At 51.2% G+C, this 21,662-nt stretch overlaps 1 protein-coding gene across 4 annotated transcripts in view; it reads left to right on the plus strand.

Annotated features, from left to right (window-relative positions):
- PI4KA (phosphatidylinositol 4-kinase alpha) overlaps window positions 1-21,662 on the plus strand; it is a 143,241-nt gene that overhangs the window by 110,164 nt on the left and 11,415 nt on the right. For all 4 annotated transcript variants that reach the window (XR_003121442.1, XM_025398768.1, XM_025398770.1 and 1 more), the window contains 11 exons: window positions 7,400-7,558; window positions 7,806-7,957; window positions 8,157-8,264; window positions 8,900-9,027; window positions 11,396-11,515; window positions 11,696-11,775; window positions 11,901-12,094; window positions 14,286-14,376; window positions 14,781-14,948; window positions 15,633-15,686; window positions 20,534-20,654. Coding sequence is in view for 3 of the 4 variants with exons in the window: in XM_025398768.1 (XP_025254553.1) it covers window positions 7,400-7,558; window positions 7,806-7,957; window positions 8,157-8,264; window positions 8,900-9,027; window positions 11,396-11,515; window positions 11,696-11,775; window positions 11,901-12,094; window positions 14,286-14,376; window positions 14,781-14,948; window positions 15,633-15,686; window positions 20,534-20,654 (1,375 nt within the window). In the remaining variant the exon portion in view is untranslated. The remainder of the gene's footprint in view (window positions 1-7,399; window positions 7,559-7,805; window positions 7,958-8,156; window positions 8,265-8,899; window positions 9,028-11,395; window positions 11,516-11,695; window positions 11,776-11,900; window positions 12,095-14,285; window positions 14,377-14,780; window positions 14,949-15,632; window positions 15,687-20,533; window positions 20,655-21,662) is intronic.

Consider the following 21,662-nt stretch of genomic DNA (forward strand, 5'->3'; position numbering starts at 1 on the left):
CAAAAAGGGGGATTTTGATTTTCTTGTTTCCTCAGGAAAGTTGGACTATTTCCAAAAACGGAATTAAGATTTTCCAGGCTGGTGGCAGTGGCAGTGATGATAATACCTCACATTTGCCTGATATTTTATAACCTTGTGGGGTTTGTGTGCATCACATCATTCAGCGTTCTTAGGAAACATTTTGGTCCAGTGGGCACCTGGGGCAGGTTATCTAGTGAGGGGGACACCTGTGAAGTCAGGGAGGGTTCTGGGTTCTCAGCCTGATCAGCCTGCTTCCATCAAAGATGTGCAGAAGGGCCTGTGGAAGTCACACTTCAGCCTGTAGGGCTCTGACTCCCGGGCAGGGCTCCTCACCTGCGTGGTGGGCATCATAACAAGAACACCTGCATCCTAGTGAGCTGTCGGTAAATGACAACTGGAGCAGCCACAGCAGTTATAGTTCTTGCCAGGGAGAGGATTCTGCAGAGACGGCTGTATACCGTTGCCACTGTAGACACCCCCTGCCATTATGACACCCAGTTTCTCCCTCCAATTCCCTGTGTCCTGTTTTCATATTTTACTACTATATGCATTAGACCTTATAATGTTGTTTTTGTTCAAAAAAAGTCAAAAGTCTTTCAAAGAAATTAAGAAGAGGTTTTGTTACAGCTTTATAAATTTATCCAAATGTTTTTCATCACTCACACTTTTCCAGTCTTCCTGTGATCTCCTCTGCACGTGTAATTTTCTTTAACATTTCCAGTAACGCAGGTCTGCTAGAAATAAATTCTCTCATCTTAGTTCACCTTCATTTTTGATGCATGTGGATTATTTTTTCTAGGCCCAGGATTCTAGGTTGATAGTTTTTTATTTTATTGTTTTTAGCATTTCAAATATACCTTCTGTTGTCTTGCATTGTTTCTGGAGAGAAGTCAACAGTCTTTCTGTTTCTCAGTACAGCCAGCCCTCCTTATCCATGGGTTCCACATCTTGGAACCAGTTCCCCTGAGGATACCAAGGGATGACTGTATATGTTATTGTTTTTCTTTTGGCTACTTGTTGGATGTTTCTCTTTATCTTTCATTTTTAGTAGTTTGACTGTGTGTGATTTTCATTGTATTTATCCTGTTGGAATTCATTGAGCTTCTTAATTTTAGGGATTTAGGATTTTCATCAAACTTGGAAATCTTTAGGTCAATATTTATTTGTCATTTCTTTTTCTTTTCCTTTTTTCTTTTCTTTTCTTTTTTTTTTTTTTTTTTTTTTTGAAATTGAGTCTCGCTCTTTCGCCCAGGCTGGAGTGCAGTGGCGCTATCTCGGCTCACCTTGCTGCAAGCTCCACCTCCCAGATTCACGCCATTCTCCTGCCTCAGCCTCCTGAGTAGCTGGGACTACAGGCGCCCGCCACCATGCCCAGCTAATTTTTTATATTTTTAGTAGAGATGGGGTTTCACCATGTTAGCCAGGATGGTGTCGATCTTCTGACCTTGTGATCTACCCGCCTTGGCCTCCCAGGGTGCTGGGATTACAGGCGTGAGCCACTGCGCCCGGCCTTTTTTTTTTTTTTTTTTTTAAATTCCTATTTACTTCCTAGGCTCCTAAGGTCAATATTTTTTAATTTTTTTTACCTCATTCTCTCTCTCTTCTCCTTTTGGGATTCCAGGTACACATGTATTAGTGACTTGGTATTGTCCCATAGATCATTGACGTTCTCTGTAGTCTTTTTCAGTTTTTCAGGATTTTTTTCACTCTTTCATTTGGTTAATTTTTTTTTTTTTTTTTTTTTTTTACCTATATGCCAGTTCACTGTTCTTTTCTTCTGCTTTATTCATTCTGCTATAAAGCCATCTTGTGTGTTTTTATTTCAGATACAATTCTCAGATCTAGAAAACAACAAAAAAAAAATAAATATTAAATTTAATTTAAAAATAAGAAAAGGAAACAAAGGAAACAATTCCAGATCTAGGATTCTAGGATTTCTAGTTAATTCTTTTTTTTTTTTTTTTTTTTTGAGATGGGGTCTCACTCTGTCGCCCAGGCTGGAGTACAGTGGCGCAATCTCGGCTCACTGCAACCTCTGCCTCCTGGGTTCAAATGATTCTTCCACCTCAGCCTCCTGAGTAGCTGGGGTTACAGGCACCCGCCATCATGCCTGGCTAATTTTTGTAGAGACAGGGTTTCACCATGTTGGCCAGGCTGGTCTTGGCTCGTGATCTCAGGTGATCCACCTGCCTCAGCCTCCCAAAGTGCTGGGATTACAGGCATGAGCCACGACGCCCAGTCATTTAATTCTTTTTTATAGTTTGCATTTTCTGCTGAGATTCTCTTACCTTCACCCATTCTTTCCATTATTTCTTATAAATCTTTGAGCATATTTATTGTAATTATTTTTGTATCCTTATCTGGTCTGTTCTTGTATTTGAGTCATCTGTGGGTCTGTTTCTTTTGATCTTTTTTCTTCACTGTTTGAAAGTTTTTGTTTCTATACTGGATGTTGTACATTTAAATAAAACTGACAGTTGAGGACTGTCAGTTCCCATAGAGAAGGAGGTCTTTATTTTTTTTTCTATTTTTTTCTTTTTTCTCTCTCTTTTTTTTTGAAGACACAGTCTCACTATGTTGCCCAGGCTGACCTCAAATTCCTGAGCTCAAGTGATCCTCCTGCCTCAGCCTCCTGACCCAGTAGCTGGAACTAGAGGTGTGTGCCAACACGCCTAGCTGAAGTGTCTTTCTTATGTCTGGTGGCTCCTCCTCCCACTCAGTAGCTGGTCTTGACAGGAAGTATGGGTTCTTCCTGCTTTTTACCCCACTTCCTTTTTTTTTTTTTTTTTAATTTAAGCAAAATTGGGAAAGATATCTTAAAGGGATTTTTATACAAACCAAATTACTGTTTCGTTTGGGGTCTTTTGGAGTCCAGCTTGCACTTCCTGCCCCTGCCATCTCCAGTGGCTCAGCTGGCCTCAGGTCCCTTCGCCTGTGTCAGGTTTCTCTACCCACTCACACTCACACCTGGCACTGGCCATTCAGGTCCTCACTCCCTGTCTCTGCCACCACAAGGACCTGACCTGTCCAGTTCCCATAGTGCCCAGGGTGGGGGCTTTTTAAATTTTTTTCTACTATAAAAGCAATGTCCACTCATGATGGAAAAAGTGGAAGGTTTGAGTGTAATGAGAGAAATAAGAATCGCCCAACTTCAGAGGCAACCACTGAATCACTGATGTCTTTTCTTGCATTCCCAAAGAGATAAAGAGATGTCACACTTGCTGTTTGCATCTCAGTGTGGGGACAGTGGGGAGCCTGACCTCCTTACAGGGGTCTGGGACCTTCATTTCACTGAGAGGGGAAAGGTCGTGATCCTTGTATGGTACTTAAAATTCATGACCCAAAATAAATGGATGTGGGCTGCACTAGGTAGTAACTGATAACTTGCTCTGGTCCTGCCATGTGCCGAGCTTGAGCAGGGCATTATATGTATATCACTCTCTTGTCCATCTAGCCCAGGCCTTGGGGTCTATGCTTACGGTACAGTTTCCCCCACACCCTGAGACTGTCCTCCTCTGGGCTTAGGAGGGGCCCGATCCTGGGAAGTCTTAGCCACACTCACTCTTGTGTGGGCCCAGGGCGCCCACCTGCCTGCACACACCTGCCTACACACTGTCTCTTGGTGGGACTCTCCACTTCCCAGGAGAGGACACGTGTGCCCTCCTCTCAGGGTCTTCTGGAAGCCTTGGTTTCACCACAAATTGTGACCATCAGGACACAGTGCTGCTGTGGTCAGGATTCCTTTTCACATGCTGCTTCAGCCTGAGACCTTGCCGGGCCTTAAGAGTAGGGGCTGCTTGCCCGGGCGCAATGGCTCACGCCTGTAATCCCAGCACTTTGGGAGGCCGAGGCAAGTGGATCACTTGAGGTCGGGAGTTTGAGATCAGCCTGACCAAAATGGAGAAACCCATGTCTACTAAAAATACAAAATTAGGCCGGGCGCGGTGGCTCACACCTGTAATCCCAGCACTTTGGGAGGCCAAGGCAGGCAGATCACGAGGTCAGGAGATCGAGACCATCTTGGCTAACATGGTGAAACCCCGTCTCTACTGAAAATACAAAAAATTAGCTGGGGGAGGTGGCGGGCGCCTGTAGTCCCAGCTACTTGGGAGGCTGAGGCAGGAGAATGGTGTGAACCCGGAACGTGGAGCTTGCAGTGAGCTGAGATTGCACCACTGCACTCCAGCCTGGTCGACAGAGCGAGACTCCGTCTCAGAAAAAAAAAGAGTAGGGGCTGCAGCTGTTCCCATTTCACAGGGCAGTGGGGGTGCTCCTGATCACGGGTCAGCCCTTACATTGTGCCTGGGGCTCCGGAGCCCGGATCCGTTCCTCTCCTCTCCACTTCCTTAGTCTAGGTGCCCTTGAACCTCTGGCCTCCCTGTCTGATCCTCAGATAAGAGTGGGCTGAATGAGCCTCCGGGGACCCCTGGGGCAGGGCAGATGGAGTACGGATATCACTAGCAGGTCCCAGGTGGTAGGAGGACAGATCAGCTCAGGGAAAGCTGCTCACAGCCTCCTTCAGAGCACTGGGACTTGAAAGCAACTGTTGTGGGAGCCTAACAGTCCTTCCCAGGGACTTAAGGCCTTTGTAATTTTTGTAGCCCTTTCGTCCTCCAGAATAAAGGGACCTTCTTGAGCCCAGGGCCTTCTCAGCATTGGCATGCCCCAGGGCTCCTCCTTCCTGCCTGGGCAGTCTGGCCATCTCCACTGCTTACCTAGCCCAGTCACCCCTAGTCCAGGTGCATCCCTTCGGTGGCTTGGCCCACAGCCCGCGTGGTGAACTGATTAGCAGCCCCAACTAATGGGTCCAACCTCAGCTCCAGACACCCCTACACTGGTCGCCCATCTGCCATCACTGTAGATGCCAGGGTGGTTCTTCCCTTCACTGTAGATGCCAGTGTGGCCCCTCCCTTTACTGTAGATGTCAGCGAGGTCTCTCCCTTCATGTGAGATGCCAGTGAGGTCCCTCCCTTCACTTTAGATGCCAGCGTGGCCCCTCCCTTCCCTGTAGATGCCAGCGAGGTCCCTCCCTTCACTGTAGATGCCAGTGTGGCCCTTCCCTTCCCTGTAGATGCCAGCAAGGTTCCTCCCTTCGCTGTAGATGCCAGTGTGGCCCTTCCCTTCACTATAGATGCCAGCAAGGTTCGCCCCTTCACTGTAGATGCCAGCGAGGTCCCTCCCTTCACTGCAGATGCCAGCATGGCCCCTTCCTTCGCTGTAGATGCCAGCATGGTCCTTCCCTTCACTGTAGATGCCAGCGAGGTCCTTCCCTCTGCTCAGACATCTTTGACTTCCTCTTGTGCACATCCCACAGATGACTCTCAGCACATCCCATCAGTTTCACCTTTGAGGTTTATCCAGGATCTGACAAGTCCCAGCATCCCAGCTGCTGCCCCCTGGCCTGGCCTCCTGCTCCCCACCCCCAGGCATCTTCCCCTTCTCCACATGCAGCTGGCGCAAGCCAGGGGGGAATCAGAGCCCCCCTACAGACTCAAAGGCGGGCCTGTTTCTGTGACCTGCAAGCCCCCTTCCCACCCAACTTCCATCCCCTCTCCTCCCCTCGCTTGCTGTGCTGTGGCCATGCTGGGGTCTGGCCTGCACTTCCCACGGATGATTCTGCGCACATCCCGTCAGCTTCACTTTTGAAGCTGCCCTCCTGGGCTGCTCCCACCATAGGCCGTGTCATACACTCCCTCTTCTCAGACAGCCGTGCCTTGCGCCTCACTCCTGCATCTCCTCCAGGGCTCATCTCAGATGTCCCCTCCTTGCCAGGGCTCTCCCTGGCCACCAGGTCTGTCACACGCTCACTCGCACTGCTGTTTCTTAGTGTTTCTCAGTGTGTGTAGCTTATTTCTTATTGTCTGTGGTCCCCACCGTAGACTGTGTGGTCATGTTTGTCTTCATTTGCGGCACCACGCCCAGAGCCCACGAGGCCCTGGCACAGAGGCAGCCACCAGGATGTGGTTGTTTAACAAATAGGTGGGAGTGTGGCTCTGCCGTGGCTTCTTATCCCTGGCGGTTCTGGGGTTCCCCCCTGGCACATTTTTTGCTCCCTTGTCTGTTTCCATAAGACTACATCGGTCTTCAGGAAACAGAAAGCAGGTTCTAGTGGTTCTAGTGTCTCATCCCCCAGGAGTCCTCACCCCACGGGCAGCTTAGAGGGAAGCAGCAGACAGAGTAGTGCAGCCCCGCCCCAGGCTCCTGTCGGCTCCTGGCCATCTTGGGTTTATGTGGCCTTTATCTCTACCCTCATGGCTTCCAGATGGCTTCTGTGCCTCCCAGCAGGAAGGAAGACAAGAACAGAGTGCAAAAGGCAGAGGCCAGCTGCCTTGACCTTATGAAGCTCACCCTGGCATGCACTCCCAGGGCCTTGCCCGGTTCGCTCTCCCTGGCTCATTAGAGTGGCCGGGGAGAACAGTGGCTGCCCCAGCCAGCAGGGAGCCTGGCTGAGAGCTCCGTGACTGGCCACGTGGCCACCCTGATCCACCTCATGAGGAAGAAGGGAGGTGATGGGTACTGGAGAGGAGCCTCGGTGTGTGTTCTGCTCACTGGGCCTTGTTGCACGTCTGCACAGGCGCCTGGAGCCCTTGCAGGAGTTGGTGTTGCTGGGGCAATAGAGGGATAGAAATCCTCTATGGCCAGATGCCAAATGCTGTTTCTTGGTCTCCTTGTAAAAACACCCAGAAATTGTGGGGGCTTTCCACATGTGAGCCGCACCTCTTACTCTCTCCAGCACCTAGGTGTCTCCCTGGCACTATGCTGCTCCCTGTGGGCAGCCCTCATGCCTCCCCAAGGAATGGGGACCTGGCTGAGCATGACCAGGCCGTGGGAGCAGCCTGAGCTTGGGCTCCCAGGCCTAGCCATGGTGGCTGCAGGCTCTCCTCAGCTCCATGGGCTGTTCCTGATCTGGTTAGTGGGATGAAGGCATCGGGTAGGGTCTGTGTGGGGTGGAGAGGAGGAGCCAGGCTCTGGATCCAGAACCCTCTTCTGCCCTTGCCAGCTCAGCAGCCCACACAGGGGTCTTCCCACTCACAGCTACAGAGGGTTCTCAGGGTTATAGAGAAAAGTCAGCTACCCAGTGCCTGTCAGGGCATCAGGCACATCCCGGGTGCTGCCATCTCACACCCTGCAACGTCCACACCGTGAACTGGGTTGAGCAGAATGCAGCCTCGAGAGGCTGGAGAAAATACACCAAGCACTGACACGGATGACCCTGGGATGTGGGACTATAGGCGATCTTCATTTTTTTCTTCATACTTTTCTCGGTTTCTAAATCTTACTCAGTGAGCATATGTTCCTTTTTTTTAATTAGAGAAAACATGACAGTAGCCCCTTTTTGTGTTTCACAGAGGAGCTAACATTCCTTCTGTACCTGTAGTTCATGCGGGAGATGGCAGGGGCCTGGCACATGACGGTGGAGCAGAAGTTTGGCCTGTTTTCTGCTGAGATAAAGGAAGCAGACCCCTTGGCCGCCTCGGAAGCGAGTCAACCCAAACCCTGTCCTCCCGAAGTGACCCCGCACTACATCTGGATCGACGTACGTGCCTGTTCCCCCACCAAGGCTCTGGGGTGCTCCACCTGGGGGGGCCAGGACTGTTCTTGGGGTGGGGGTAGCCGAACCCGAGGCCTGCAGGTTTTCAGACGCTGTGACCTCAGGGGCTGACTGTTCCAGCCTCTGGCAAGCCCGGCCAGTCAGCCCAGAGCCCCTCCTCAGCTGTCTCTGCCGGTCCCAGGGTTAGCCCAGCGCAGCCCCACCACCACAGTGTCTTCCTCTTCTCACTCAGTTCCTGGTGCAGCGGTTTGAGATCGCCAAGTACTGCAGCTCTGACCAAGTGGAGATCTTCTCCAGCCTGCTGCAGCGCTCCATGTCCCTGAACATCGGCGGGGCCAAGGGGAGCATGAACCGGCATGTGGCGGCCATCGGGCCCCGCTTCAAGTGAGGGCCCTCTTCCTGGGGAGCACAGGGCCCCTGGTGTGTACAGTGTGTCGTGGGGCGTCTGTGTGTCACAGTACTTCCGTAGACAGGGAACACATTTCAGTGAGCTGCTCCTGGAAGGGCAGGGAAGAGAGTCCAGAGGGTGAACTTGGCCCCAGGCCAGGCTCCTGCTCTGACTGGGTCCTGGGCTCCCTCACAGGCTGCTGACCCTGGGGCTGTCCCTCCTGCATGCCGACGTGGTTCCAAATGCAACCATCCGCAATGTGCTTCGCGAGAAGATCTACTCCACTGCCTTCGACTACTTCAGGTACTCCCCCAAGGTGTGCTGTGCAGCGTCCAGGGATGGCCCAGCCCCTGCAAGTGCTCTACCGCCCCAGACCCCCAGGAAGTCACTCACAGGAGTACACAGTTGCCCAGTTGTGCTCACCAACCTCCTCCTTCAGTAGCCCTGGCCCCCTGGATTTAAATACCCTCAGCCCTGTGCATGTGTCCTGTGTACTGAGAGCTAGCCTCCCAGCGAGATGTAGGCAAATTTTCCCTCAGTTCAACTGATTTAGGAGATTAAGTGCGTCCATTTAATTTCCCTGTTAATGTGAAGGCTTATTGCACAAAGAATTGCAAACACCCACTGCCTGGGGCTCTGCACCCATAGACTGTGCTGTTGTATGAGTGCAGCTTCATTGCCCTGATCTGCCACAAGCGCAGCTTCAGTGGAAAGCTGTAGGGGCTGCTGTGGGCAGTGAGGGAGGAGGGCATAAGAGGGCTCCGGAGCCACCACACCTTCCCATGGGAATGGGCCAGATCATCCTTGCTAATGACGGGCTTTGGGCTGACCCTTTGTCATTAAGAAACTGTGTACATCACCTCTCACTGCTTTGTGTGACTGGCCTCTAGTCCCCAACTCCAGACACTCAGCCCTTGTCCTCTTATGGTTGTTTGAAGCTGTCCCCCAAAGTTCCCTACTCAAGGAGAGAAGCGGCTGCGTGAAGACATAAGCATCATGATTAAATTTTGGACCGCCATGTTCTCAGATAAGAAGTACCTGACCGCCAGCCAGCTTGTTCCCCCAGGTAACCCTCAGCAGTGCAGCCGCTCATGGTGAAGGCAGGCAGGACAGGGGTGCAACGTGGGCAGCCCTGAGGGTCCCAGAGGTAGGGACGGAGAAGCAGTTAGAGCCCCCTGAGCCCTGGCCTTGGCTGTGTTGCACGGTCATTGGAGGCCGGCGCTTGCCTGGCTCTGCTTCTCCAGCCTAAGCTGAGAAGCATAAACCCGCACCGAAGGACCCTGAGCAGACTCCACTCTCCGCACTTTCCCTGCACTGGCACGGGCTGCGTTCACACACCCCTCTGAGCAGCTGACGGCCCAGGATTGGGCTGTAGCTAGTGCACCCACATGACTGGGGTGTGGTCTGTTGTCGTCTGGTAGGAGGCAGTCAAATGGACAGGTGATTTCAATATGGGGGGACTGTGGGAGCACTCCTCGGGATAGACACTCGGCCCCTCCAGAGTGGGGAGTCAGAGATGGTTTTCTGGAAGAGATGACGGTTGATCTGAGTCTGAAAGGCTGCACAGGCATGCAGGGTGGATGGGGCACAGCATTCCAGGGAAGGGAATGCTTAAGGGAAACATACCACACAAACAAGCAGCAAACAGCTCCAAGGAGGCCATGCCCTTGTTCTCCCAGTACCTAGCTGATTACTAAGCACAGACTGAGAGACGAGACAGAGGGTTTTCTTTTTTTTTTTTTGAGAGACAGAGTCTTACTCTGTCACCCAGGCTGGAGTGCAGTAGCGCGATCTTGGCTCACTACAACCTCTGCCTCCTGGGTTCAAGCAATTATCCTGCCTCAGCCTCCTGAGTAGCTGGAACTATGGGTGTGTGCCACCATGCCTGACTAATTTTTTTATTTTTTAGTGGAGGCGGGGTTTCACCATATTGGCCAGGCTGGTCTCAAACTCCTGACCTCATGATCCACCCACCTCAGCCTCCCAAAGTGCTGGGATTACAGGTGTGAGCCACTGTGCCTGGCCAGTAGGGTTTTCTTTAGCAGACCCACGGGTGACAACCTGACTAGCAGGAAAAGGAAAGAAAGAAGTAGATGCAGTGATTTTCTAAGGCAGCTTTCTGGCTCCACTTAGAAGAGGGCAAACAGTCCTTACAGTCTGCCCCACAGGCCCTCAAGTTATCACCCTGCTAAAGGACTATACATTACCGGTGATCAGGTAATTGCCATCCTTTATCAAGAAAATTATGATACTTGTTTTATTATATTTTCTACTTTTTTTAGAAATGGAGTCTTATTCTGTCACCCGGGCTGGAATGCAATTGTGTAATCATAGCCCACTGCAACCTCAGACTCCTGGGTGCAAGCGATTCTCCCACCTCAGCCTCACAAGCAGCTAGGACTACAGACACATGCCAGCTCCCCCAGCTAATTTTTATTATTGTTGTTGTTCAGATAGGGGTCTTGCCTTGTTGTCCAGACTGGTCTCGAACTCCTGGCCTCTAGCGATCCACCTGCCTTAGCCTCCCAAAGTGCTGGGATTACAGACATGAACCACTGTGCCCAGCCTATAATATTTTAAAGGATAGAAGAAGGCCAGGCGCGGTGGCTCATGCCTGTAATCCCAGCACTTTGGGAGGCCAAGGCAGGTGGATCACCTGAGGTCAGGAGTTCGAGACCAGCCTGGCCAATATGGTGAAACCCCATCTCTACTAAAAATACAAAAATTAGCCAGGCCTGGTGGTAGGCGCTTGTAGTCCCAGCTACTCGGGAGGCTGAGGCAGGAGAATAGCTTGAACCCAGGAGGTAGAGGTTGCAGTGAGCCGAGTTTGCGCCATTGCACTACAACAGAGCGAGACTCCCTCTCAAAAATGAAAAATAGACCAGGCACGGTGGCTCACGCCTGTAATCCCACACTTTGGGAGGCCGAAGCCGGTGGATCACCTGAGGTCAGGAGTTCAAGACCAGCTGGCCAACATGGCGAAACCACGTCTCTATTAAAAATACAAAAATGGGCTGGGTGTGGTGGCAGGCACCTGTAATCCCAGCTACTCAGAAGGCTGAGGCAGGAGAATTGCTTGAACCTAGGAGGCAGAGGTTGCAGTGAGCTGAGATTGTGTCATTGCACTCCACCCTGGGTGACAGGAGCAAAACTCCATCTCAAAAATAAATAAATGAATTAATTAAATAAAAAATATTTGAAAAGGATAGAAGAAATATAATTAAAATGTTTAAGCATTCCATCTAGAATAGTTAAAGAATTACTCACGCTTTTGGAAAACTCACCATCCAGACAGGTTTGTTCCTGCAGTCAATTCCAGGACTCTTTCCCACTGTACCACTGATTGCCTTATCTCTGGTGAATATTAGTTTACTTTTTGTGATACCTTTTCTTGAGCCACCTCACTCTAGAATCAACAATGTGTTTGCCCTCAGATAATCAGGACACCCGGAGCAACCTGGACATAACTGTTGGCTCTCGGCAACAAGCCACCCAAGGCTGGATCAACACCTACCCCCTGTCCAGTGGCATGTCCACCATCTCCAAGAAGTCAGGTCAGTGGGAGGCATGCTCCTGGGGCCCTCACATACAAGTTACCATTCTGGTTGCAAGCTACTTGATGGACACTTGCTCAGACAACAGAACAGAGCACTGCAAGCTTCCTCTAGGTTTAGAAACTCAGGGCAGGCAGGTGGCATCTGAGGACTACACCTGTGCTTTGTCTTTCCTCCTAGGCATGTCTAAGAAAACCAACCGGGGCTCCCAGCTACACAAATACTACATGAAGCGAAGGACGCTGCTGCTGTCCCTGCTGGTGAGGCCCACAGGTGCAGCTGTGCCTGCTGCCCACCACCTGCCCGTACAACACCTGGTGGCTGGGGCAGTGTGTGGTCACTCACAGAAGGCGTGCATATCAGGCCTTATATCTTATCTTGCCAGGCCACTGAGATCGAGCGGCTCATCACATGGTACAACCCACTGTCAGCCCCAGAACTGGAGCTAGACCAGGCCGGAGAGAACAGTGTGGCCAACTGGAGATCTAAGTACATCAGCCTGAGTGAGAAGCAGTGGAAGGACAACGTGAACCTGGCCTGGAGCATCTCTCCCTACCTGGCTGTGCAGCTGCCTGCCAGGTGGGCCCCCAGGCACCACGGCCTGATACAGGCCTCACCAGAGGCCCAGAGCAGGGCGCCTGCCAGCTGGGTCGTGAATGCTGGGGAGCACCCTGCAGCCCCTCTCAAGGACGGTCAGGAAGTAGTCTAGCAGGCTACTTTGATCATGAAGCGCCAGGACACTCCCCCAGCTCTTCTGTGCAGAGATAACCCAGCAACCCTTGTGATCTTTTCAGACGCCTGCCTGGGGTGCTGCAGCACCTGGAGCCTAGGGAGGTAGCAGCAGGGTGAATTCAGAGCCAAGATCTGATTCATGCCGGATAGGAGGCATGTGGAGGCTGTCACTCCTGGCCGGCGGCTGCCAGATCCGCCTTGGGGAGGGTTTGGGTTTGTTCCTGGATGTCACCTTTCAGTGGCAGAGTACTCGGAGGAGGCACATGCTGCAGACAGCAGCCACATTCCTGTGAACTGCCTGTGGCAGCTCTTACAGGAACAGAACCTCAGACCGATGGTGGCTGAGAGGGACTGCAGAGTCCCTGTTTAGAATCCCACCAGATGGGGCCGGGCCCAGTGGCTCAAGCCTGTAATCCCAGCACTTTGGGAGGCCGAGGCGGGTGGATCACGAGGTCAGGAGATGAAGACCATCCTGGCTAACACGGTGAAACCCCGTCTCTACTAAAAATACGAAACAAATTAGCCAGGCGCAGTGGCGGTCACCTGTAGTCCCAGCTACTCCAGAGGCAGAGGCAGGAGAATAGTGTGAACCCAGGAGGCGGAGCTTGCAGTGAGCTGAGATCGCGCCACTGCACTCCAGCCTGGGTGACAGAGCGAGACTCTGTCTCCAAAAAAAAAGAGAATTCCAGCCGGGCGCGGTGGCTCAAGCCTGTAATCCCAGCACTTTGGGAGGCCGAGACGGGCGGATCACGAGGTCAGGAGATCGAGACCATCCTGGCTAACACGGTGAAACCCCATCTCTACTAAAAAAAAAAAAGAGAATTCCACCAGATGATCCACAGCCTCCCATGAATGTGTCCAGGGTGGGTGATTCTCCGTTGTGAGCCCAGACCTGCCAGTGTACTGCATCCTCCCTCCAGCCCTACTTTGATCCTCTGGAGTAGGATCGCAGAGCAGCTCTGCATTGCCTCAAAGCACAGTGCTCGTGGGGCATCTGCCTTGCATTAGCCTGAGGTGGGAACACCTGGAAACTAGTAGCTGCCCCTTCATGGGCCAGGTGCCTTGTGGCCCCTGGACTGTGGACTGAGACACTGACTCACTGGATGGGTAGCTGTGGAGAGTCAGGGGAAGATATGGTAGGAAAAGGAATAAGAGGCAGGAGATTTAGGACAAGGATGGTGAAAGGAAGCCTTTTGAACAGTAAGTGTAGGAAAATATGTGTTTCTTTAAGAAAGTTCCAGCATTTCATCACAGCGGATAATAATGCTTTTTTAATGTTCAGACCTGCTAGTTAGTGGCATAATAGAACATTTAGCCGTCACCTGGCTAACCATTTTTTTATTTAAACTTTTTTTTAAATTTCTGTGCAAATGTAGTAGACGTCTGTATTTATGAGGTGCATGGAATGTTTTCATGCAGGCATGCAATGTGAGATAAGCACATCTCAAAGAATGGGGTATCCATCCCCTCAAGCATTTATCCTTGGAGTTACAAACAATCCAGTTACACTCTTTTTTATTTTTTTGAGACAGAGTCTCGCTCTGTCGCCCAGGCTGGACTGTGGTGGCACGATCTGGGCTCACTGCAAGCTCCGCCTCCTGGCTTCACACCATTCTCCTGCCTCAGCCTCCCAAGTAGCTGAGACTACAGGCACCCGCCACCATACCCGGCTAATTTTTTGTATTTTTAGTAGAGACGAGGTTTCACTGTGTTAGCCAGGATGGTCTCGATCTGACCTTGTGATTCGCCCGCCTCGGCCTCCCAAAGTGTTGGGATTACAGGCATGAGCCACCGCACCTGGCCTACACTCTTTTAAAGTTATTTTTCAATGTACAATTATTATTGGCTGTAGTCCCCCAGTTGTGCTATCAAATAGCAGGTCTTCATTCTTTCTATTTGTTTGTACCCAAGCCGTCACTTGGTATTGATGTGAATCCCTCCAGTTCAGCGTTTCCCTCTGGCTCCCCTCCCTCTAGTGTGTGGGAGAGCGCGGTTTCCCTGGCGAGGCAGCACCACCCATACCCTCTGTGCCCTGTAGGTTTAAGAACACAGAAGCCATCGGGAACGAAGTGACCCGTCTCGTTCGGTTGGACCCAGGAGCCGTTAGTGACGTGCCTGAAGCGATCAAGGTAGTGTAGCCCATGTGCCAGGGCCTGAGTTCAAACTGCACAAAACAGCACTGAAACTAGAAATGAGACAAAACTAGAAATGAGACAGAAATGCCTGAAACTGGAAATGAGACAAAAATAGCCACGTGGCAACTTCAGTACTATTCATGATTTTTCTGATTTCCTGTGTTGTCTATTCCTTGTTTGTAGCATTTATTTGTTTACAGTAGAAGAAAATGTAATGCACTTCACCCTAATTGCAGTTATGCTGTTTTCCATAACACATCAGAAGCATCTTCCACATGGTTACAGATGCTTAGAAACATCACTTCTCATGACCATCCTTGTGGTGTGGCTAGTGGGCCAGGTATCTCCAGAGGTCCCGGGACTGCCCAAGCCACAGCATCTCCCCACCTCCTCCGCAGTTCCTGGTCACCTGGCACACCATCGACGCCGACGCTCCGGAGCTCAGCCATGTGCTGTGCTGGGCACCCACAGACCCACCCACGGGCCTCTCCTACTTCTCCAGCATGTACCCGCCGCACCCTCTCACAGCACAGTACGGGGTGAAAGTCCTGCGGTCCTTCCCTCCGGTGAGCCCAGGGCCCTGCTGAGCTGGCCTCTGGTGGGACTGTTGGGAGGGGTCTTACCTGGAGAGAGGCACAGGCCCCACCACTGGCCATGAGGTCGCCCCATTACATACTGTTCCTTTCCCTGTTTTTGTTCAAGTAGTTGTAGAAGATGGATTTAGTTCTAATTCAAATGTGTTCTCTAGTTACATTTGTTTTTTGACCTGAGTGAGGTGTTTGAGTTAAAGAACAGTTTACTTGAGTTTGATTATGAGGTGGCGCAGCAGCTGTGCACAACCCACATGGCAGTGCAGCTGTGTCTTGGAACCCCACAGTGACCTTGCCCATGGAGGGTCCCTCCCTCCTTGTGGGAGCCCAGGGAGCCCACGAGACAGCTATGATGATGGTGGAGAAAGGCCTCTGGAATATTCTAGAGTCTGACCCACAGCAGACCATTTCCCTGAGGCAGGCTCCCCAGTGAGGAGCGTGAGGCCCTCCCACCCACTGTAGAGCAGGAGCCTTGCTCCTTTTACCTGTTTCCTCCATTCCTGTGTTCTGAGCCATCAGTCTGTTTGCCCGCCATCCTCCGGGCTTTCCCCAGTTTTCAGCCCTGCTGTGGGCAGAGCAGAAGCAGAGGCAGGACCTGGGCCATAGGGTTGGGTGGCTCTGCTCTTAGAAGTCATGACCAACTCTGCTCCTCCTCCACAGGACGCCATCCTCTTCTACATCCCCCAGATCGTGCAGGCCCTCAGGTACGACAAGGTAAGCTTGCACCTGCATGGCCGTCCTCTTCACTTGCAGAGTGTGCTCCACACCCAGCCTGTGCCTGGTCTATCCCCGGCCCTCACAGGCTCCTCACAGCCTCCTCAGGGACAGGGCTGCCCAGCAGTCCCCTTGCTCCCCCTACCCGAGCCTCTGTGATTGTCTCTTGATACCCAGTGCCATGCCAGGGGAAGCCATGTTCACCCACTGCCTCACCCTGAGGTCCAAGCATGCTCTGCGGAGTGAGCCGGTTCTGGGGCTGTTGCCAGCCTGGCCAGGCTTCCCTCTCGTTGGTGGGGTCACCTCAAATCCCTGAATCCTGCTCTCTTCAGCCGGAAGTGGTGAGGAAGATTAACGAGGTGACGTATGCATTAGTCTGCCAGGGCTGCGTAATGAAGCACCACAGACTGGGCAGCTTAAATGACAGAAATGTCTATTCCCAGCATTGTGGAGGCCAAAAAACAAAACAAACAAACAAAAAACCCATGAATTCTGGAGGCCAGAAGTCCAAGGTCAAGTTGTGAGCAGGGTTGCTTCCTTCTGAGGCCTGTCTCCCTGCCTTTTTTTTTTTTTTTTTTTTTTTAAGAGACAGGGTCTCGCTGTGTCACTCAGACTAGAGTGCAGTGGCATGATCTCAGCTCACTGCAGCCTCAACCTCCCGGGCTCCAGCCATCCTCCCACCTCAGCACCTCACCCGCTACCCCTCCCAAGTAACTGGGATGGCAGGTATGCGCCACCACACCCAGCTAATTTTTTTTTTTGTTTGTTTGTTTGTTTTTTTTTTTTGAGGTGGAGTCTCGCTCTGTCGCCCAGGCTGGAGTGCAGTGGCCGGATCTCAGCTCACTGCAAGCTCCGCCTCCCGGGTTCACGCCATTCTCCTGCCTCAGTCTCCCGAGTAGCTGGGACTACAGGCACCCGCCACCACTCCCGGCTAATTTTTTGTATTTTTTTAGTAGAGATGGGGTTTCACCGTGTTAGCCAGGATGGTTTCGATCTCCTGACCTTGTGATCCGCCCGTCTCGGCCTCCCAAAGTGCTGGGATTACAGGCTTGAGCCACCGCACCCGGCCAATTTTTGTATTTTTTGTAGAGATAGAGTTTCGCTATGTTTTCCCAGGCTGGTCTCAAACTCCTGAGCTCAGGCAGTCTGCCCACCTCCGCCTCCAAAAGTGTCTGAGCCACCATTATAGGTCTGAGCCACCATGCCCATCTCCCTGACTGATTGATAGCCGTCTTCTCTGTGAGTCCTTACAGGGTCATCCTTTTGTGTGTCTGTGTCCTAATCTCCCCTTATAAGTACACCCATCATACTAGATTAGGACCCACTCTATTGACCTCATGTTACCTTAATCACCTCTATAAAGTACCTATCTCCAAATATAGTACCATTCTGAGCTCCTATAACATATGAATTTGAAGGGACATAATTCAGCCCATAACAGTGTCTGTGGACATAAAGTACTCAGCACAGGTCGTGGCACAGAAAATATCCATGAGAGTGACCACAGCCAGGAGCCTGAGCCTCCTGTGCCCTCGTGCCAGCCTGCCCACTGCACTCTGTGTCTGAGTGCAACTTGTCTGCCCTCTTCCCCAACCCCAGAACTGGCCTTGTTTCCCTGACTGAATTGGGCAGCAGACTCCATGTGTCCTGGCTGAGCCCTCACCACGTGGCCCACCTGTGGGCTGGCTGAGTGCCATGACTGGGTGTCCCAGGGGCTAGTCCTAGAGTCTGTAGACCAAAGTGCTTCTAGAACAGCAGCCAGCCTCTGTTGAAAGACTGAGTCCTGTGAAATCATTCACTGCCCTCACTAGGTGGTGCCACGCTCTCTGCACCTCAGAGCAGTGATACGTGTGGAGCCACACTCACCAAGCTGGAGCCTTCACACTGGTGGCAACTTACAGGATTATCATGAGGCACCTTCTCTTCAGGGACCTGTTTCCTTCCCCCTGGCTCCCCTCCCACATTATTTTCCCTTGACTGCTTGGCTCTCTGCTTCCATACAGGCCTAGCATAAGGGTTAGGTCCAGAGGCAGTGGGGAGGGGAGCCAGTGCCCAGGGCCTCTGTGTGAACTCTTGGTGGTGGCTACCAGAGAAAGGCTGCCTGAAACAATTCTTCTGTGTCTGGTTGTACCAACTCAGGACTCAGCGAGTTTCCCTGGTTTCTTTCTTGCTGTCCATTTTTAGGGATTTTTTTTTTTTTTTTTTTTTTTTTTTTTTTGAGACAGAGTCTCTCTCTGTTGCCCAGGCTGGAGTGCAGTGGCACTCTCGGCTCATTGCAGCCTCTGCCTCCCAGATTCAAGCAGTTCTCCTGCCTCAGCCTCCCAAGTAGCTGGGATTGAAGGTGCATGCCACCATGCCTGGCTTATTTTTTGTATTCTTAGTAGAGATGGGGTTTCACCATGTTGGCCATGCTGGTCTCAAACTCCTGACCTCAGGTGATTCACCCGCCTTGGCCTCCTATAGTGCTAGGATTACAGGCATGAGCCACTATACTCAGCCGGTATAGATAGATAGATAGATAGATAGATAGATAGATAGATAGATAGATAGATAGATAGATATAAATATTTTTTTTTTAGACAGAGTTTCACTCTTGTTGTCCAGGCTGGAGTGCAGTGGCGTGATCTCAGCTCACTGTAACCTCTACCTCCTGGGTTCAAGCAATTCTACCTCAGCCTCCCAAGTAGCTGGGATTACAGGCATGTGCCACCACACCCGGTTAATTTTTTTAATTAATTAATTAATGGCCAGGCACGGTGGCTCACTCCTGTAATCCCAGCACTTTAGGAGGCCGAGGTGGGCGGATCACGAGGTCAGGAGATCGAGACCATCCTGGCTAACAGGGTGAAACCCTGTCTCTACTAAAAATAGAAAATATTAGCTGGGCGTGATGGTGAGCGCCTGTAGTCCTAGCTACCAAGGGAGGCTAAGGCAGGAGAATGGCATGAACCTGGGAGGTGGAGCTTGCAGTAAGCTGAGATTGCGCCACTGCACTCCAGCCTGGGCTACAGAGTGACACTCGGTCTCAAAATAATAATAATTGTTATTATTTATTTATTTATTGAGACAGAGTCTGTTGCCTAGTCTAGAGTGCAGTGGCACAATCTCGGCTCACTGCAACCCCCACCTCCCAGGTTCAAGTGATTTTTCTGCCCCAGCCTCCCAAGTAGCTGGGATTACAGGCGTGCATTACCACACCTGGCTAATTTTTGTATTTTTAGTAGAGGCAGGGTTTCGCCATGTTTGCCAGGCTGGTCTTGAACTCCTAACCTCAGGTGATCCACTTCGCTTGGCCTCCCAAAGTGCTGGGTTTACAGGCATGAGTCACCATGCCTGGCCTATTTTTTGTATTTAGTAGACATGAGTTTTCACCATGTTGGTCAGGCTGGTCTCGAACTCCTGACCTCAGGTGATCCACCTGCCTCAGCCTCCCGAAGTGCTGGGATTACAGGTGTGTGCCACCATCCCTGGCGTGGTAAGACCACCCCCCCTCACCCAGGTCACAAATGTCCATCCAAGGGATACTTCACCAGATCAGTGTCCATAGACTTCAGGAGGCTACCCAGAAAGGCCAGCTCACCTTTTTAAACCTAGGGCATGGAATTAAAACTGGAGTTTTGAAACTTACGGCTCTAGGAACAAACAAAAAAAAATTTTGTAATTAAAAAGAAAAACTGGAGTTACTACTGTGAGTGGCGGAAAATGACCAAGAAGGAAGAGGAGGAGAGATCCTTAGGTTGGTGACCGTAGATGTGTATATTAGTCCATTTTCACACTGCTATAAAGAACTTCCTGGCCGAGTGCAGTGGCTCATGCCTGTAATTCCCACACTTTGGGAGGCCAAGGGGGGTGATCACCTGAAGTGAGGAGTTCAAGACCAGCCCGACCAACATGGGGAAACCCTGTCTCTACTAAAAATACAAAAATTAGCCAGACATGGTGGCGTGCGTCTGTAATCCCAGCTACTCAGGAGGCTGAGGCAGGAGAATCGCTTGAACCTGGGAGGTGGAGGTTGCAGTGAGCTGAGATGGCGCCACTGCACTCCAGCCTGGGTGACAGAGTAAGACTATGTCTCAAAAAAAAGAACTTCCCGAGACTGGTTTATTTATAAAGAAAGGAGGCTTAATGGACTCACAGTTCCACATGGCTAGGGAGGCCTCAGGAAACAGAATCATGGTAGAAAGGGAAGTAGGTCCATCTTACCTGGCAGCAAGCGAAAGAAAGTGTGTGTGTAGGAGGAACTGTCAAACATTTATAAAACCGTCAGATCTTCTGAGAACTCACTCACTGTCATGAGATCAGCATGGGGGAACCGTCCCCCTGATCCAGTCACCTCCCACCAGGTCTCTTCCTCAACACCTGAGGATTACAATTCAAGATGAGATTTGGGTGGGGACACAAAGCCTAATCATATCAATGTGTCAACTTGTGAAGGAGGTGTATCTGCATGTTTCTGGAACCTGTCTGTCACTTTGGAACATTGTTCTAAACAACCAGCTAACAAGTGAGTTTTTAGTACCCAGCCTGCTTTTTCTCGTACTTGACAACCCCAGAAATTGGTTTGAGAGTTGTGCTTCTTAAACCCATGGGAAGACACAGAGGAGACAAAGGTTGACTGAAGCCCGTTTTGCACCCCTGCCCCTCAGGTCCCAGCCACCGGCTGGAACTTGACCTGGCCACCAGCTGGACTCGCCACCAATCCTGGAGAGCTTGGCCACACCACTAGAACCACTGAGCCTCACTCTTTCCTGGCCTTCCAAATGCCGGGAGTCAGCAGCTACTGACAAGGCCCTCCTCGTGGAGAGGGCCCTCCGAGCCTGGCTGACAGGGACCTTGCTCTCCTGCAGATGGGCTATGTGCGGGAGTATATTCTGTGGGCAGCGTCTAAATCCCAGCTTCTGGCGCACCAGTTCATCTGGAACATGAAGACTAACATTTATCTAGATGAAGAAGGCCACCAGAAAGACCGTGAGTATTTTGTCCTCCCACAGGCCTCACTTTCTGTCTTCAGGGCACTGCCAAGCACCTTCTACAGCCCACAGGGCTCTCCCCAGCCTGCACTGCCGCAGCTCACCAACCCCTCCACTCCCACCCTTTGCTAGGGCACTTCTCACCTTTCAGCACACATGGGAACAGGACCATTCCTTCATGTCGCCTTTGCTAACCTGCTGTCCAATGCCAGCCTGCACTCCCAAGTGCGAGTGAGACCCTTCTGCTCCGATGGCTGCTTCTCCAGAGTCTCCATGCTCAACACAACTGTGACTGCGTGTGAGAAAGGGGCCGCTAGCCCAGGGCAGCGGTTCCCAAATAGCACACCCTCAGGACCCTTGCACTGTCAGAAATGAGTATTGAGGTCCTCAAAGAGCGCTGGTTCATGTGAGCATTAGCTGTCAATGTTAACGAGGATTAGAAATTAACACAGAATTTCAGAAAATGTAAGCTCATTCATTACATGTTAACATAAATAACATCTTTTTGGGAGAATAACTTTCCCCCCAAAACTCAAAAATGAGCCAAAAGAGTGGCATTGCCTTGTAGGAGATGGCTGGATTCTCATTTCCGTTCCACTTCTGCAGTTGATCTGTTGCAGCATTGTTTCAGTTGAAGTGAATGTACTTGAAAAAGGAAGTTGTATGTTAGTAATCTTTCAGGTCATTGTGGAGATCCTTTTTGATACTGCACCACACTTGACAAGTGGTAGTTTTTGTTTTCTTTTTTTAGAGGCAGGGTCCCTCTCCCAGGCAGGAGTGCAGTGGTGTAATCACGGCTCACTGCAGCCTTAACCACCCGGGCTTAAGCGATCCTCCTGCCTCATCGTCCCAAGTAGCTGAGACTGTAGGTGCATGCCACCACGACTGGCTAATTTTTAATTTTTTGTAGCTCAGCCAATTGCAGGTCAGGCACAGTGGCTCACACTTGTAATCCCAACACTTTGGGAGGCTAAGGCACGAGGATCGCCCAAAAAAAAGGTTAATT

This window comes from Theropithecus gelada, chromosome 10 (assembly GCF_003255815.1).
Source record: "Theropithecus gelada isolate Dixy chromosome 10, Tgel_1.0, whole genome shotgun sequence".
In the NCBI taxonomy this organism is placed as follows: domain Eukaryota; kingdom Metazoa; phylum Chordata; class Mammalia; order Primates; family Cercopithecidae; genus Theropithecus; species Theropithecus gelada.